The sequence below is a fragment of the Plectropomus leopardus genome, chromosome 19 (genome assembly GCF_008729295.1).
Source record: "Plectropomus leopardus isolate mb chromosome 19, YSFRI_Pleo_2.0, whole genome shotgun sequence".
NCBI classification, from domain to species: Eukaryota; Metazoa; Chordata; class Actinopteri; order Perciformes; family Serranidae; genus Plectropomus; species Plectropomus leopardus.
The window spans coordinates 465,149-482,947 of NC_056481.1; the positions used below are offsets into that span (position 1 = coordinate 465,149).

At 45.0% G+C, this 17,799-nt stretch overlaps 1 protein-coding gene across 1 annotated transcript in view; it reads left to right on the forward strand.

Moving 5' to 3' along the window:
- The first annotated feature begins 3,192 nt into the window (after positions 1-3,192).
- The window catches only part of ebf3a (EBF transcription factor 3a), a 38,973-nt gene continuing 24,366 nt past the window's right edge, over positions 3,193-17,799 (forward strand). Inside the window, exons 1-6 of the mRNA XM_042508152.1 lie at positions 3,193-3,314; positions 7,182-7,338; positions 8,168-8,231; positions 8,380-8,435; positions 8,759-8,832; positions 9,043-9,111. Of these exons, the coding sequence (XP_042364086.1) occupies positions 3,193-3,314; positions 7,182-7,338; positions 8,168-8,231; positions 8,380-8,435; positions 8,759-8,832; positions 9,043-9,111 (542 nt within the window). The remainder of the gene's footprint in view (positions 3,315-7,181; positions 7,339-8,167; positions 8,232-8,379; positions 8,436-8,758; positions 8,833-9,042; positions 9,112-17,799) is intronic.

Here is a 17,799-nt window from a genome sequence, read left to right on the forward strand (position 1 = left end):
GGAACAGAAACAATAAAAGAGAACAGATTCAGAAGTGTAATTTATCAGATGAGATGATGTGAAGGTGAAATGAAAGTTGATTTACTGAAATCAGAGGTGAAGCTGATAAAGTGTATCCTCCTTCACAGAGAGAAGAGCTGATTTTCAGGCCACAGAGGAGGAAAATAAAGCAGGTCAAAGAGATGAAAAAATAAATAATAAAGTATATTCAGGTGTAGAGAGCAGCGTGACACGCTGATGGATCGCCTGCAGCTGATGGATCCACTTTTCTAATGTAACTGACTTTGAGGATGAGCTCAGAGTCAAAACTGATTCACACAGCCTCTACTCGGCCTGCGATCAGCCTCATCATCGCTCTCATCAGTAGTTTATTCAATATATTTTAATCTGTAATAATTAGATCAGTTAAACCTGCAGTACTTTATTTGTTGTTAATTTATAGGTTTATCAGAATAGTTTTAAATGATTCATTTTGTTTTTGAACTTGTCTGATGTTTAGTTCATTAACAGAGTATAAACCTTCAGGAGGATGCAGATGGAAAAACTGATCTTATTGTCTGTTGTTATTATATATAATCGATCGATAAAAACATTCTGAATTAGTTTTCTTTATGTAAACTGAAAACAGCAGAAAACAATCAGAAAATACAGAAAAAACAGAAAATAGCAGGAGTGACGGAGACTGTGTCAAACAGGAAGCGTGAAAAAATCATATAATAAAATATTAAATACAAAAGAAACAATCCAACAATAACAATAATAATAATTAAAATCTCATCAAAGCAGCGTTTTTAACAGAGGGACCCCCCCCCACCCCCCCACCCCCAGGCCCTTGGCAGGTCCGGGGTTTGTCCCGAAAAGAGCCTCATTTGGAAACCAGATTGCATCTCCTCCTCCTGCTCCTGCTCCTCCTCCTGCTCCTGCTCCTGCTCCTGCTCCTGCTCCTGCTCCTCCTCCTGCTCCTGCTCCTCTTCCTGATCCTCCTCCTCCTTCAGCTCATTTATTGTCCGTTTAAATTGAATTATCAGCTTTTTTTACAGAAAAGAAATCTGCAGCAGAAAAACTGAAGGGTTATGTATTATTATTGTTATTGGTATCAGTATGATCATAATGATCAATATGATCAATATGATCATACTGATCATTATGATCAGGTCAGTGTAATGATGTAATGATGTATTAATGGTTTATTGATCTCTTTGATCTGAATTCTCACAGTTTTTAAAAATGAAAATGAGGAGAATAAAAAAAGTCTGGAGGACATTCACTCACCACATCTTTATCCAGGAGGAGACGCTGCTCCTCCTCCTCCCCCTGTTCTTCTTTTTCCTTTGACTCTTTTTTCTTCCTCTTCTTTGGCGTTTGCGTTTTCCTCCCAGTTTGAATTTTCTTGCTGACACAAAATGAATCTCCTCTCGCCTTTTATTTTTCTCCTCTCTCTCTTCCTCTCCTCTCCTCTCCTCTCCTCTCTCTCTCTCCTCTCTCTCTCTCCTCTCCTCTCCTCTGCTCTCTCTCCTCTCCTCTCCTCTTTCCTCTCTCTCTCCTCTCCTCTCCTCTCCTCTGCTCTCCTCTCCTCTCTCCTCTCTCTCCTCTCCTCTCCTCTCCTCTCCTCCTCTCCTCTCCTCTCCTCTGCTCTCCTCTCCTCTGCTCTCCTCTCCTCTCCTCTGCTCTCCTCTCCTCTGCTCTCCTCTCCTCTCCTCTGCTCTCCTCTCCTCTCCTCTGCTCTCCGCTGCTCTCCTCTCCTCTCCTCCTCTGGTTGTTTTTCTCCTCCTCGGTCAGACTCGATCCTCCCCTCGGAGCCTCGGAGGCCTTCGCTTCCGGAATAAAGCAGAGCTGTTACTCTGAAAAGCCTGTCTCACATCCTGTCCGTCTGTCAGAAATCATCGTCTGACGACAAACACACACACACACACACACACACACACACACACACACACACACACACACACACACACACACACACAGAGTTTTCGGGGTGTAAATTTGTGTTTTTGGGGAGTTTGGTGACCGTCTGTGAGTAATCAGTGTTTCTGTCTCTCCTGCAGGAAGTGACCTCATCAGTCTCTGGACGGGATCCCTCACCGGCTTCCCACCACCATGGCGAGTACCCGCTCTTTGAATTTTTAAATTCTAGATTTTAAATCTTTCAGAGGAAAAAGAAAAAACTAAAAACACTGAACCAGCTGAGAGGAGAGAGGGCTTTCAAAAAGTCTGTCGACAGAAAACAGAAATGACAACAAAGCAACCACAGCCAAGAGACAAAAAGGGACAAAAAGGGACAAAAAGAGACAAAAAGGGACAACAAGAGACACACACAGAGAGAGAGAGAGGGAGACAGAGGGACAGAGGGACAGAGGGACGGACAGAGAGACAGAAAACGAGAGTAAGTGAGTGCACTGGGACTCTCTCTCTCTCTCTGTGGTTGGTCGGTTCAAGTGCCCGCCTCCTCCCCCCCTTCTCCCTCACACACACACACACACCCCCTCTCCCTCCCTTCCCCTCCCCCTCTCCCTCTGTCCTTATACGGTGAGGCCCCGCCCCCGGCTGTGATGTCGTCAGCAGCTCTGAGGAAGACCCGTGGGGTTTTTGGGTTTTGGCGTCCAGTCCTGTGGGGCCGCAGGGCTGAGAGTTTCTCCTCCGCTCCTCATCCCTCCATCAGCTCCTCTCTCCTCCTCTTTCCTCCTCTCTTCTCCTCTCTCCTCCTCTCTTTTGGGAAAAGAAAAAAGACACTTTGCTCACGCTCAATTCGCCGTCCGGACTCGCTGTGTTCCTCCTCTGCTTTTCTCGTCTCTGAGGATTTTATTTGTCTGTTTTTCTCCTCCTCCTCCTCCTTTGCTCCTTATCGCCACTTTTAGGGTGACGGCCAAATATTTTTTAAAAAGTCCTTTAAAAAAAAAAAAAAAAAAAAGGAGATTTTTTTTTCAGAGTCAAAAGTTGAATGAAATCTGAAAAGGAGACAAAAAGTTGTGTCGTTGAATAAAACTCGTGCTGGTCGTGCTCACCGGCTGCGTTCCCACTTCGAGTCGTAATCGATGAACTCGGTGCTCGAGTCGTTTCTGGTCCTGTAGACCTGCTCTGTGTCTCCGGCTGGACTTTTCTCCCCGCCGATTTCTCTTCCTGTTGTTCGGCGCTCGTGTCGTTGTGTCGTGGTGGGCGTGCGGTTGCGGCGGTTGCAGCGTCGGGGCCCCGGAGATGTTCGGGATCCAGGACAACCTGCCCCGCGGGGCCACGGCCAGCATGAAGGAGGAGCCGCTGGCTGTCCGCTCCTGGATGCACTCAGCCGGCGTGGTGGACGCCAACACAGCCGCTCAGAGGTAAAGTGCCGCCGCTCGCTGCCGCCCCAGAGGGATTCTGGGAGCTGGAGTCCCAGCGGACCGTCAACCACTCGGCAGGAAGGTTCAGACGAGCAGGAGGCAGCTTTAAGTTCACAGCCGGCAGAGCGAGGCAACATTTAGACAAATTCTCCTCTTTTTATGTTTATTTCTCTCTGAGAAAAAGAGATTTCAGCTGGTTTCTAAAATCTGAGCAGATCCGATAGAACGAGAAAACAAATCAAATGTTTATTTATTTCTCAGGTTGAAGAGCAAGAAAAATGTAATTTTTCATGACATTTAATGACAAAGATTTTTTAAAGTCAGATTGAATTTTCAGACTTATTTCAAAAGAAACAAGAACATGTTTTTTCTAACATATATCCCATTAATCAGAAGTGTCGGACAGTTTTTGAATATTTTTTCTGCTGCTCAGAACAAAATGAACATTTCTAAAAGTAAAAGATGAAACTTTATGGACAAAAATCCGAGCAGATGGACATCTGACATTTCTTCTCTTCTTCATGTTTCCTGAGTTTGATTTTTCCGTCTGAATCTTTTTTCTCTCAAATTTTATATTTCACATCTTTTCTGAGCTGAAGGTCAAAAATCAAACTCAGCCGAAATTCAGAAGGTGACTGAAATATTTCTTGATTATTGTATGAAATATTTCTTCACAGCTCAAACTGAAGAAACGGAGAGATGATTTTCAGTTTGACTTTCTGCTCAAACACAAACGATATTTTTTATTAAAGTCCGTCATTGAACTGAAGAGTTTTCATGAAGGTCGGACCTCCAGCAGCATTTAGAGACTCATACAGAGCATTTAAATCACAGTTAGCGCTTAAAAAAAAAAAAAAGAAATGTTTAGCAGACACACGCTTGACTTCATGATTGTGAACATGAAATATGAGCCGCGTTTGAGGTCATAACTGTAATGAAGCCGTGTGCCGTCTGATTGTCACGGCAGCAGAAAGTCTCTCTGAAAACATTTTTAACTGTTTTAAATTCTGCTAAATAAACTTTAATCTTCTTTAAATAAGAAACAAAGTTTTATTTGTAATAACACGTGTCTGAGAGCTGATATTTATGAAAGTGATTAGATATTTTGTAGACATTTTCATGAAAACCTTTCATTCAGTTTGTGTGAGAGAAAAAAAGCAGCTTCAGCTTCTGAGCAAATCACATTTATGTTCATGTGTTAAACATGTGTAACAATGTTCAGGTAAATCTGAACATCTGAATAAAGCGTGTGTGTAAACTCTGTGATGGTGTTTTAAATCTTCGGACATCGAGGTGAATCCGTCTGACGGCTTTAACAAGCATCTGTATAATACTGATTATTAAATCACGTTCAGCCGAGTGTCGTCTCACTGCGTCTGCTCACATCAGGACGCAAAAATTAATCCCGCTTTTATTTTTCATGTTTGTACAAAATTTAAAATGTTGAGTTTATGATGAAAAAATCCTGACAGTTCTCTGACAGGTTTTTGAAATGATCTCAGCGCCGAGATTTATCAGCTGAAATTCACATGAAGGTTTTTTATCATTTAACATTTTAATAATATTTAATTTTACAATGAAAAACTGCACATTTTGTCATGAAGCAGCAGAATAAGATCCAGGAGACAGTGGGATTTTTCTAAATGTCTGCAGAGACATCAGAGACGCTTTGTGTCTCCGCTTGTCCTCTAACATTCACACGCAAGTTCAAATACATATTTTTTTGTTCTTGATGAATGTAAAATAATTTTGAACAGAGTGGGTATAAGGAGATAAATCGAAATACAGCTGATGATGATTTTTCTGAATGTGTGAAACTGCAGGTACGTTTTGTGTCTCCACTTGTCCTTTAACATTCACACGTATGTTGATAAAGTTTATTTTTTAATTATTGCTGAATGTAAAATAATTCTTAACAGTGTGAGGAGTTAAAATAAAATAGAGCTGATGAAGTGATTCTTCCATGCGAATCTGCAGAGATTTCAGCGGTTTGTGTCTCTACTCGTCCTCTAGCATTCACACGCATATTAATGTTTATTTTTAAATTATTGATGAATGTAAAATAATTCTTAACAGTACGAGGAGTTAAAATAAAATGAAATCCTGCTGATGATGATTTTTCTAAATGTGTGAATGTGCAGAGACTCTGTGTTTCTGCTTGTCCTCCAACATTCACACGCAGGTTTAAATATTTATTCTCTAAATGTTTGACAAATCTAAAATAGTAATAAACAGAGTGACTATGAGGAGATAAAAAGAGAGTCAAATCCTGTGTGAGAGCGTGTCGGCTCGCAGCAGAAGCCGACACACGCCCTCATCCTCATTTATAAACATAACACCCTCTCTTATTATTATTATTGTTATTCTTGTCATTATTGTTATTGTTGTTGTTATTATTGTTGTTGTTGTTTTTGATATTGCTTTTCCTCTTCAGTATATTGAATTTTCTGTTTCTGACTAAAAGCTTCAGAATTGATATTTTTCTCTTTTTATTCCTAAAACTGTGAAAAAGATAAAAGTGCAGATTTTTTTATTGTGATGATTTTTATGTTTTATGCGTTCGGGTCAAAGCTGCAGTTTGACTTCTTTATTCTGAATAATTATCTGAAGATGAGCGTGTTGTGAACAGCATCGATTCATGTGGAGGTGAACTCTGAAGCTTCGTGTCGTTCTGCATGAATATTCACACGCTCACTCAGTTTTTATCTTCAGCGCATTTTAAAATCAGATTATTGTTACGAGTTTTAAATCAGTCTCAGTTTGTTGCGTGATCGTTACTGTTGGGATTTTTTTATTTCAGCATGTCAGCGATATTTGATGCTGCTGACAGATTTTATCTGATTACGTCTCTGCTGTTTGAATTCAACTAAATGTGGGATTCATGAACGAACTGAGAGAAAATAATTCAGTTTCTGATTTTTTAAGTGAATCTCTTCATGTTGCTGCTTTCACCTGGAAACCTTCTTCACAAATGACTTGTTGTTTTAAAACCAGGAAAAAAATATTCACAACATTAAGATTAAATCATGTTTTACACCAGAAAACCGAACAAAAAAAAAAAAATCTGTTTTTAATGACCGGGCGGGGTCTCTCTTTTTTAAAGAAATTTTTGGGGGCATTTTTTGCTTTAATTGGATAGGACAGCACAAGTGTGAAAGGGGGAGAGCGAGAGGGGGCCACATGCAGCAAAGGGCCGAGGCTGGAATCGAACCCGCGGCTGTTGCGGCGAGGACACAGCCTCTCTACATGGGGCGCCCGCTCAGTGGACTGAGCCACCTGGTGCCCCAGCTGAGACTTTGTTTGAAATCATTTCAAATGTGTGCAGTTTTTATCTTTTTGTCTTGACTAATTTAGTTTAAATTTAAAGTTAAAATTTAACTAAAAATCAGTGAAGTCTTTGACTTTAGACCCAAGAAAGTTTCTGAGCCAAACCCCAAAATTTAAATGATTCATCTCACAACTTTTTGAATTTGAATTTGAATTTTCTGTTTTCTTTATGTTGTTTATTGATCAAAATGTGTTCATTTCATTTAATTTCTTGCCACAAACTGTTGAATTTCTTCATCAAACCCCAAAATTTCCCGAAATCGTCTCCTGAGAAAGAAAAGGTCGACTTTTTTTGTCAAACCTGAGTCCTTCATGTATTTTTATTCTGTGACAACTTTTTAACTCGATGTGAGGTTGTTTTTTGTTTTTAAGTTTTATGAATTTTCTGACTTTTTAATTAAAAACAACAACAAATCAGCCCATATAACTTTTGCTGTTTGGTGTAATATTGCAGAAATGTGATGAAGCTGCCGAGCCGTTGTGTCTCTGATGTCCTCTCGTCCATCTGACCATCTGTCCGTCTGTCTGTGTGTCCCTCAGCGGGGTGGGGTTAGCTCGGGCTCACTTTGAGAAGCAGCCTCCGTCCAACCTGAGGAAATCCAACTTCTTCCACTTTGTGCTGGCACTGTACGACCGGCAGGGGCAGCCGGTGGAGATCGAACGCACGGCCTATGTCGACTTCGTGGAGAAAGAGAAGGTGAGCAAGGAGGGAGGAGCTGGGACACAAACCAAACGCACCCGACACACTGTCAACACGCCTGCAGTGGTGCACGAAACAAACAACCCACACAGCATCAATTAGACACTCTGTGAGGGACAGGCTGACTATACAAATCAAACACACCCATGCCCGGGCAGATTAACTTCGCCCGGGCAGATTGACTTCACCTGCCCAGGCAGATTAACCCCAAAGTTAAAGTCATGTTTTCAGACTTTCTGTCTTCATGCTGGAGCAGAGAAGGGAAAGACGTGAGAAAGAAGCAGGAATGGAAAACAAACGCACCCCTGACCTGACGTGAGCCGAGCCTGTGTGAATACTAAATGCACTGGCAGGAGGTTACAACTAACAAACCAAACACACCCTCACACACCAAAGATTGGGCTTCATTACAATGTAAATCACGTCTCCACCCGGGTGGAGCTGAGCTGCAAACCAAACTCACCCCGAGGTCACAAAGGTCACCCGCTCTGAGACAGTCAGGCTGAAGCAAGAGTAGAATCCAGACGCACCTGCAGCTCAGGGACTGAGCCAGGTGATAGAAACCAAACGCACCCGTCAATTTGTGTGTGTTTGTTTTCTGTACAGGAGCCGGGCAGTGTTAAAAAAGGGTGTGTTTGTTTTCTGTACAGGAGCCGGGCAGCATTAAAAAAGGGTGTGTTTGTTTTCTGTACAGGAGCCGGGCAGCGTTAAAAAAGGGTGTGTTTGTTTTCTGTACAGGAGCCGGACGGCGTTAAAAAAGGGTGTGTTTGTTTTCTGTACAGGAGCCGGACGGCGTTAAAAAAGGGTGTGTTTGTTTTCTGTACAGGAGCCGGGCGGAGAGAAAACCAACAACGGGATTCACTACAAACTGCAGCTGCTCTACAGTAACGGTGGGTGCGCTTGTTTTACTGCACAAATAAAACTGCTGCCTTGTTTTTGTTTGTGTTTACAAACAAAATCTGACTCTAAATAAACAACAACAACAATTGTGTGTGTGTGTGTGTGTGTGTGTGTGTGTGTGTGTGTGTGTGTGTTCAGGAGTGAGAACGGAGCAGGATCTCTACGTCCGGCTTATCGACTCCTTGACCAAACAGGTGAGACATCACTGATCATTGATTATTTATTATTGATTATTGATGGTCAGGTGTTTATTAATTCAGAGTCATGGATTAAAATCTAACACGCCTGTCTGTAAACACACCTGTCTGTATATATTTATAATATCACAGGTGTGTTGAAGTCTGTAGTGAGTCTGTGCAAATATAAAGAGCTTTTAATTGAGTCGTCTCTGCTGCTGAGGACTGGGAGACTAAGACCTTTACTGATCCAGCAGGTTCTCTGTCTGACATGCACCTGGACATGGAGGACAGGTGTGAGACACTTGGATGCGGTTCACACCTGTGTGTTTATGTTTCAGGCGATCATCTACGAAGGTCAGGACAAGAATCCGGAGATGTGCCGAGTCCTGCTGACACACGAGATCATGTGCAGGTAAGAACATGTGAAGACTCACCTGAGGACCACGTTCCACCTGTCCTACCTGTCCCACCTGTCCCACCTGTCCTACCTGTCCTACCTGTCCCACCTGTCCTACCTGTCCCACCTGTCCCACCTGTCCCACATGGGGTCTGGTGGTTTTCAAGCAGAGAGAAATAAAAATGTGGATCCAGTTTTTTATTATTCTGTCTGTGTTTGTGTCAGTCGCTGCTGCGATAAGAAGAGCTGCGGAAACAGAAACGAGACGCCGTCAGACCCCGTCATCATCGACAGGTAGATACTGACACACACACACACACACACACACACACACACACACACACACACGTATACACACTGTCTGTATTCATATGCGGTGTGTGTGTTGAACTGTCCTGGATGTATTTCATGCTCTCACACACACATTATTTTAATAGCAACATATCTCTGCAGGCTGTGTGTGTGTGTGTGTGTGTGTGTGTGTGTGTGTGTGTTACCTGATATTTAAATCCGTGTTGTTGCTAAACAACATGTCAGAGTGTTTCTGTGGTGATACTGTCATCATCACAGACAGACAGAGAGAGAGACAGACAGAGAGACACATCAAATCAGAGACAGAGACAGTTTAAAGAGGGGACGGCTCTGAAATGGGACACACCATGTCTTTTGAGGTGAACTCATGTGGCTGATATCTGATGTGGGATCCATTTTTCTCCTCCTGATGTGGGAGCTGATCAGCTGATCAGGTCTGTGCTGCACTGATTGATCATTAGACTCTGAAGGAGACACGAGTCTCAACACCTCGCTCTGTCTGTCAAATTCATGCATTCATTCTGCAGAATTATGAAAACGCTTCAGCTGAGGTGAATCTTTTCATCTTCTTCACGTTTTCACTAAAATCCATCGGTCTGATCTCAGCGGGAATCAGCGTCGGCTGATTCTGGTATCAAAGCTGATATCTGCCGATGACACGCTGATATTGTCCTGCATCGCTCTCATGTCGCTCACAACCAACGCATCCCAAATATCTGTGCTGCAGAGCAAAAGTTGTGACATCACTTCCTGCCTGTTATTCATTTTTCCATCTTCCGTCTTGCTGAAAACGTGAGATCCTGAAGTTTACATTCAGAGAGAAATCAGCAGCTCGTCTGTCGACACCTTTAAGGGTCTGAGGACTGTTGGGAGATGTTGTTGTTTACTCTGTTTTTCTGTGTTTCAGCAGCTTCTGATGATGATGTTAGGATGTCTTTAAAAAGCTGACATCCCTGAAACGGGACGCTCCACACAGCCTGCTGCTGAGCTCAGTGCTGATCTGAGGCTCGGTGGTTCGGACTGACGGTGGTTTGGACTGACGGTGGTTTGGACTGACGGTGGTTTGGACTGATGGAGGTTTTGACTGACGGTGGTTCGGACTGACGGGGTTTTGACTGACGGTGGTTCGGACTGACGGTGGTTCGGACTGACGGTGGTTTCGACTGACTGACGGTGGTTTGACGGTGGTTTGACTGACGGTGGTTCGGACTGACGGTGGTTTGGACTGTTGGTGGTTTTGACTGACGGTGGTTTGACTGACTGACTGACGGTGGTTTGGACTGACGGTGGTTTTGACTGACGGTGGTTCGGACTGACGGTGGTTTGACTGACGGTGGTTTCGGACTGACGGTGGTTCGGACTGACGGTGGTTTGGACTGACGGTGGTTCGGACGGTGGTTTGACTGACGGTGGTTTTGACTGACGGTGGTTCGGACTGACGGTGGTTTGGTGGAGGTTTTGACTGACGGTAGTTTGGACTGACGGTGGTTTGGACTGATGGAGGTTTTGACTGACGGTAGTTTGGACTGACGGTGGTTTTGACTGACGTGTGTTCGGACTGACGGTGGTTTGGACTGATGGAGGTTTTGACTGACGGTGGTTTGGACTGACGGTGGTTTGGACTGACGGTGGTTCGGACTGACGGTCCTCAGGATCTTCAGTTCTCTGTCTGTCGCTGAGCTTATTGTCTGAAGGTCGTTGGTGACTCGGTGATGTTTGAGTCTGCTGTCCGTCTGTCCCTAAAAGTCTTTTTTTTGTGACCATAGTCCTTTAGACTGTATCATGTGGTCAGCTGATACAAACATCGCCTGAGCTTTCAGTCAGAGTCCATGGTCTTCATCCAGTATGATGTCTGCACTTTGGTAAATGCATATATGTACGAACTTTAGCTCAGTGAGCGTCCAGGAGTCTGAACTCTGAGACGCTTCAGAGAAGACAACAGGAAGTGCAGATTTTGTCAAATAAATTTTATTTACGCAGGAGCTTTGGTACAAACACGCGACCCAAAGACCCGAAACACAGACAGATTTAACGGAGAACTCGAACAGCTCGACGGAAAGTTCTGCAGGACTATAAACTTCCATCTCTGTGCATCATTATTCAGTCCTGCAGATCAGTAAATGTACACAGTATGATAACCATCAACTTTAATATCTACAAATAAACTGAGCCAGAAATACACAGATTAAAGTAGAATACACGATCTGGACTACATTCAGGATATGAACACACACACACAATTATCACAACAGGAAGAGGAAAAGAGACTAAAATGCTCCAGACAGTCTCTAAAGGGTTAATGTCAAACAGTCCCTAAAGGGTTAATAACAAACAGTCCCTAAAGGGTTAATAATAACAAACAGTCCCTAAAGGGTTAAGAGTTTAAAGAATAAAGATGAAATAAAATAATCAAATGGAATAAAAAAAAAAATTTAAAAGACATAAAAAAGCAAAAATCCTAATTAAAAAATTAAAACTTAAAGTCTGTGGCAGATTCAAGAGAAAAGATTTATTTTAATTTGAGAGAGTTTATCGTTCTTCTTCGGTTCATAGTGTAGGGAGACAGAGGACCTCCACAGTGTAGGGCCATGACCAGGACCAGGACCAGGACCAGGACCAGGACCAGGACCAGGACCAGGACCAGGACCAGGACCAGGACCAGGACCAGGACCAGGACCAGGACCAGGACCAGGACCAGGACCAGGACTAGGGCTAAAACACAATCCCTGCTGATCCAGCAGCGTCCTGCTCTGAGACTGCCGAGTGTTTTGTCCTCAGTGTGTGAATATTGGCGGATAAAGTGTCTTCAGAGCGTCTTCAGAGCGTCTTCAGAGTGTCTCTGCAGGTCTGCGGCTGCTGGACTTCAACAACAAGCAGAAATAACATCGGTCACAGAAAACCCGACTGCTCCTCCTCCTCCCCCTCATCTCTGCTTTTACTCTCCTCTCCCTCCTCCTCCTCCTCCTCCTCTCCCAGGAGGAATCATACGCTCTCCTCTCCTCTTTTCACCTCCCCCTCCTCCTCTCTTCACCCCTCCTCCTCCTCCCCGGAGTATTAATCCACCCCCTACCCCTCTGCTCGCAGGCTGAGGGGGGAGGAGGAGGGAGGAGGTGGGAGGAGGAGCAGGGGATGGATGGATGGATGTGACTGCTGCAGCCTTTTGAAAGGAGAAGTGGTGATATTACAGCCGCTCGTTTTCCTCCCCCTCCTGCCCCCCCCCCCCCCCGCCCGCCTGCCTGCTGAAATGCATGATGGGAAGGTCTCCTGTGTTTTGGGCGGGCGGCGTCCAGTGAACAGGAAACATGTCAGGGTCAGACTCTGCTGCCGAGCACAAACACCCCGACGCAACCACACTCGCCTTTCTGCAAGACGCTGAGTTTCATCTAAATATCACAGAAACAAAGAGGCTGAGACAGTTTGTCCCGCAAACGTCTTAATAAAGACGAGTCCGTCCACTGGACATGAGACATTCAAACACAATCTTTACACTTAAATAAGTAATAATAATGAAAATAAATAAGAATCTTTATGCTTAAAATCACACATAAATCACTAACATCTAAATATCAAACAAAAGAGGCTGAGACTCTTGGACCTGCAAAAGTCTAAATAAGAGTCTCAGTCTGTCCTCAAGACAGACTGAGACACAAGACAAACCAACAAACTGTCCTAACCCTAACGCTTAACCCTTTAGTCCTCTAATAACATTAATTCTGCCTCCTAAAGACAAAACTTCCTTCAGAGGTCAGCTGGACCTCGAGGATCAGGACTTGGAGCCTGAGATCAGAGTTCAGTAACGTTGGTGTCTTTGACAGATGACCTCCATCTTTGTTTAACCCTTTATAGTATATATATAGTTTCAGTCTCTGAAAGCAAACAAACTTTAACTGTGACTGAAAAATTCACTCTGAATCATCATCAATCATCTACGACATGAACAAACTAAATGTCATTAAGATAAATTTAACTGTCACAGAAAAACAAGTCCAACTGTCAACGTTTATGCAGCGAAAAGAAATGTTCAACCGTTAACTTCTGTCGACAAAAAAAATAAATGCATAAATAAGACACGGCGGCAGTGCATCATTATATCTGCTGAACACACCCGCCTGCTGCCGCACGGCTGAACGAGCAGAGCGGCGGCGTCTGCAAACAGGACGACTTTTTATCAGCAGGCTATAAAATCATTATTTATATCATTTCTTTAATCGTTTTAATCACATTCGCAGACATCAGTTCATTACGTATCTGACTGTCTTAAACAGGAAGTTCTCACCATTTTGTGACCTTTGTTTTTAACCCTTTGAAAGCTGAGAATTTGGAACGACGCTAATGAGCAAGTCAGGAAGAAATGACTGAAAAATTAGCAATGAATGTATAAATGAAAAAACGAAAACAAAGAAAAAACAAAATCAAAGTAATGGCCTGGCAAAAAAATAATAGATAGATAGATAGATAGATAGATAGATAGATAGATATAATAAAAAAGATAGATAGATAGATAGATAGATAGATATAGATAGATAGATATAGATAAATAGATAGATAGATATAGATAGATAGATAGATATAGATAGATAGATAGATAGATAGATATAATAGATAAATAGATAGATAGATAGATAGATAGATAGATAGATAATAGATAGATAGATAGATAGATAGATAGATAGATGTGTTTTGGGGCGAACGGCTGACTGACTGTTTTGTCATGTGTGTTTTGGTTGAGGGGTCGGAGATCCGCTGACATTTTGGGTGAAAGTTTATTCTTCGGTTCGGTGTAACTCCGGCCCCGGCCTCCTGAACGGGGTCCGGGGCCGGAGGTTGAGCCCCGCTGCAGTTTCAGGCTCTTTGTTCTGTGTGAAGACGGGAGCCTTTGAGGGTCAGTGACGATGTGACGATCTCCCGTCTGAGTGCCGGCGCTGAGAGCGTGTGAGCGCTGATCTTCAGTCAGTCTGCAGAAAAATCTCTCGGCTGAGGTCTGATCCAGTCGCTCCGTTTGGAGCCGACGATGATGATGATGATGGCGATGATGACGGCGGACCCTCTCTCATCTTTTCACGCTCGCACTCTGAATACCAGATGTGAGAATTTTTGGGGGTACAATCTCCTGTCTGCAAGCGTCTCTGGTGTGTGCAGCGTGGGATTATGGGAGGACGTGGTGCTGTCAATCATTTAGCGGCGTAGGTGTGATTCGGCTCTCGTGCCGCAGGTCGGTTTGGGATGGAATCTCATTACTGGCCGCGTTTCAGGGTGACTGACAGCAGAATAATGTTTGGGGCCCCCAGAGGGCCCCGAGCTGGCTAAATGTTAAATGTATGAATGCATGGGAGTCAATGGAGAGATGAAGTGTAGCTGAATATTTTTTTCTTCCGGAAACGTGGTGAGGAGTGTGACCCTGAACACACAGTCGGCCGCTGTTTCTCTGCTCAACACGCCGAGCCGCTTCCACGCAAACACCCGAAAACACTCGAATATCACATTTCACTTAACACATCACACACACTGCATTAACCCTTCGGAGCCTCGATCAGCGTGAACCATTTAAAACTTGCACACAAAAAAAACCACGGATGAGTGATAAACGAACGGAAGGACGCGTCACTCAAATGGACTCCGGTTTTCTACGAGCTCAACGACAGCCGACAGGTGACGTTTACACGGAGAAAATACCCGAATAATCCGCCTTCTACACAGAGAGCTGGACTCACTGTGATACTGTGATACTGTGTGTGTGTGTGTGTGTGTGTGTGTGTGTGTGTGTGTGTGTGTGTGTTACTGTGTGTGTGTGTGTGTGTGTGTGTGTGTGTGTGTGTGTGTGTGTGTGTGTGTTACTGTGTACTGTGTGTGTGTGTGTTACTGTGTTACTGTGTGTGTGTGTGTTACAGTGTGTGTGTGTGTGTTACTGTGTTACTGTGTGTGTGTGTGTGTGTGTGTGTGTGTGTTTGTGTTACAGTGTGTGTGTGTGTGTGTGTGTGTGTGTTACTGTATTACTGTGTGTGTGTTACAGTGTGTGTGTGTGTGTGTGTTAGTGTGTGTGTGTGTGTGTTACAGTGTGTGTGTGTGTGTGTGTGTGTGTTACTGTGTTGTGTGTGTGTGTGTGTGTGTGTGTGTGTGTGTGTTACTGTGTGTGTTACAGTGTGTGTGTGTTACAGTGTGTGTGTGTTGTGTGTGTGTGTGTGTGTGTGTGTGTGTGTGTGTGTGTGTGTTACAGTGTGTGTGTGTGTGTGTGTGTGTGTGTGTGTGTGTTACAGTGTGTGTGTGTGTGTGTGTGTGTGTTACAGTGTGTAGGAGACACATTTTGACTTTGCAACCAAACCTCTTAAACTGAGCTACATTCCTACACCTCCTCCTCTCCTCCTCTACACCTCCTCCTCTCCTCCTCTACACCTCTACACCTCCTCCTCTCCTCCTCTACACCTCCTCCTCTACACCTCCTCCTCTCCTCTCTCTCTACACCTCTACACCTCCTCTACACCTCTACACCTCCTCCTCTACACCTCCACCTCCCCTCTCCTCTACTCTACACCTCCTCCTCCTCCTCTACACCTACACCTCCTCCTCTCCTACTACCTCCACACCTCTACACCTCTACACCTCCTCCTCCACCTCTACACCTCTACACCTCCTACTAACCTCTACAACCTCCCTCTCCTCCTCTACACCTCCTCCTCTCCTCTTCTACACCTCTACACCTCTCTCCTCTCCTCCTCTACACCTCTACACCTCCTCCTCTACACCTCTACACCCACCTCCTCCTCCTCTACACCTCTACACTCTCTACACCTCCTCCTCTACACCTCTCCCTTACACCTCTACACCTCCACCTCCTCCCCTCTACACCTCCTCTACCCTCCTCTCCCCCTACACCTCTACACTACACCTCCTCCTCTACACCTCTACACCTCCTCCTCTCCTCTACACCTCTACACCTCCTCTCTACCCTCTACACCTCCTCCTCCTCTACACCTCTACACACTCTACCCTCCTACTCTCCTCTACTACACCTCTCATCCTCTACACACCTCTACACCTCTACACCTCATCCTCTACACCTCCACCTACACTCCACCTCCTCTCCTCTTCTACACCTCCTCCTACACCTCCTCCTCTCACTTCTCTACACACCTCTACACCTCTACACTCTACACCTCCTCCTCTACACCTCTACACTCTCACCTCTCCTCCTCTACACCTCTACACCTCACCTCTACACCTCCTCCTCTACACCTCTACACCTCCTCCTCTACACCTCTCCTCTACACCTCTACACTACTACACCTCCTCCTCTACACACCTCCTCCTCTACACCTCCTCCTCTCCTCTACACCTCTACCCTACACCTCTACACCTACACCTCCTCCTCTACACCTCTCCTCACCACCTACACCTCTACCTCTACACCTCCTCCTCTACACCTCTACACCTCTACACCCTCTACACCTCCTCCTCTACACCTCTACCCTACCTCCTCTACACCTCTACACCTCTACACCTCTCCCTCTACACCTCTACACCTCCTCTCTACACCCTCCTACACCTCTACTCCTCTACACCTCCTCCTCTACCTCTCTCCTCTACTACACCTCTACACCTCCTCCTCTACACCTCCTCCTCTTCTACACCTCTATACCTCCTCCTCTCCTCCTCTACACCCTCCCCCTCTACTCTCCTCTACACCTCTACACCTCCTCCTCTCTCTACACCCCTACACCTCTACACCTCTACACCTCTACACCTCTCTCCTCTCTACCTCTACACCTCTACACCTCCTCCTCTCCCTCTACACACCTCCTCCTCTACTCCTCTACACCTCCTCCTCTCCTCTCTACACCTCTACACCTCCTCCTCTCCTCTACACCTCACCTCCTCTACACCTCTACACCTCATCCTCTACACCTCTACACCTCATCCTCTCTCCTCCTCCTCCTCTACACCTCTACACCTCATCCTCTACACCTCTACACCTCATCCTCTACACCTCCTCATCCTCTACACCTCCTCCTCTACACCTACACCTCATCCTCTCCTCCTCTACACCTCTACACCTCCTCCTCTACACCTCTACACCTCCTCCTCTCCTCTCTCTACACCTCTACACCTCCTCCTCTCCTCCTCTACACCTCCTCCTCTACACCTCCTCCTCTCCTCTTCTACACCTCTACACCTCCTCCTCTACACCTCTACACCTCTACACCTCCTCCTCTACACCTCCTCCTCTACACCTCTACACCTCATCCTCTACACCTCTACACCTCCTCCTCTACACCTCTACACCTCTACACCTCATCCTCTACACCTCTCCTCCTCTACACCTCTACACCTCCACACCTCATCCTCTACACCTCTACACCTCTACACCTCTACACCTCCTCCTCTCCTCCTCTACACCTCTACACCTCCTCCTCTCCTCTTCTACACCTCTATACCTCCTCCTCTCCTCCTCTACACCTCCTCCTCTCCTCTTCTACCTCTATACCTCCTCCTCTCCTCCTCTACACCTCCTCCTCTCCTCATCCTCTGATCTTTTCTCCTCTCCACCACTTATAGTTGATTTCTTTCTTCCTTTTTTACATCCTTGCTCTTTATTTTCTTTTTCCTGCTTCACTTTTATCAAGAAAAGACCAACAGAGACTGAGGAAGAAAAGAAGGGAGGGAGGGAGGAAGGGA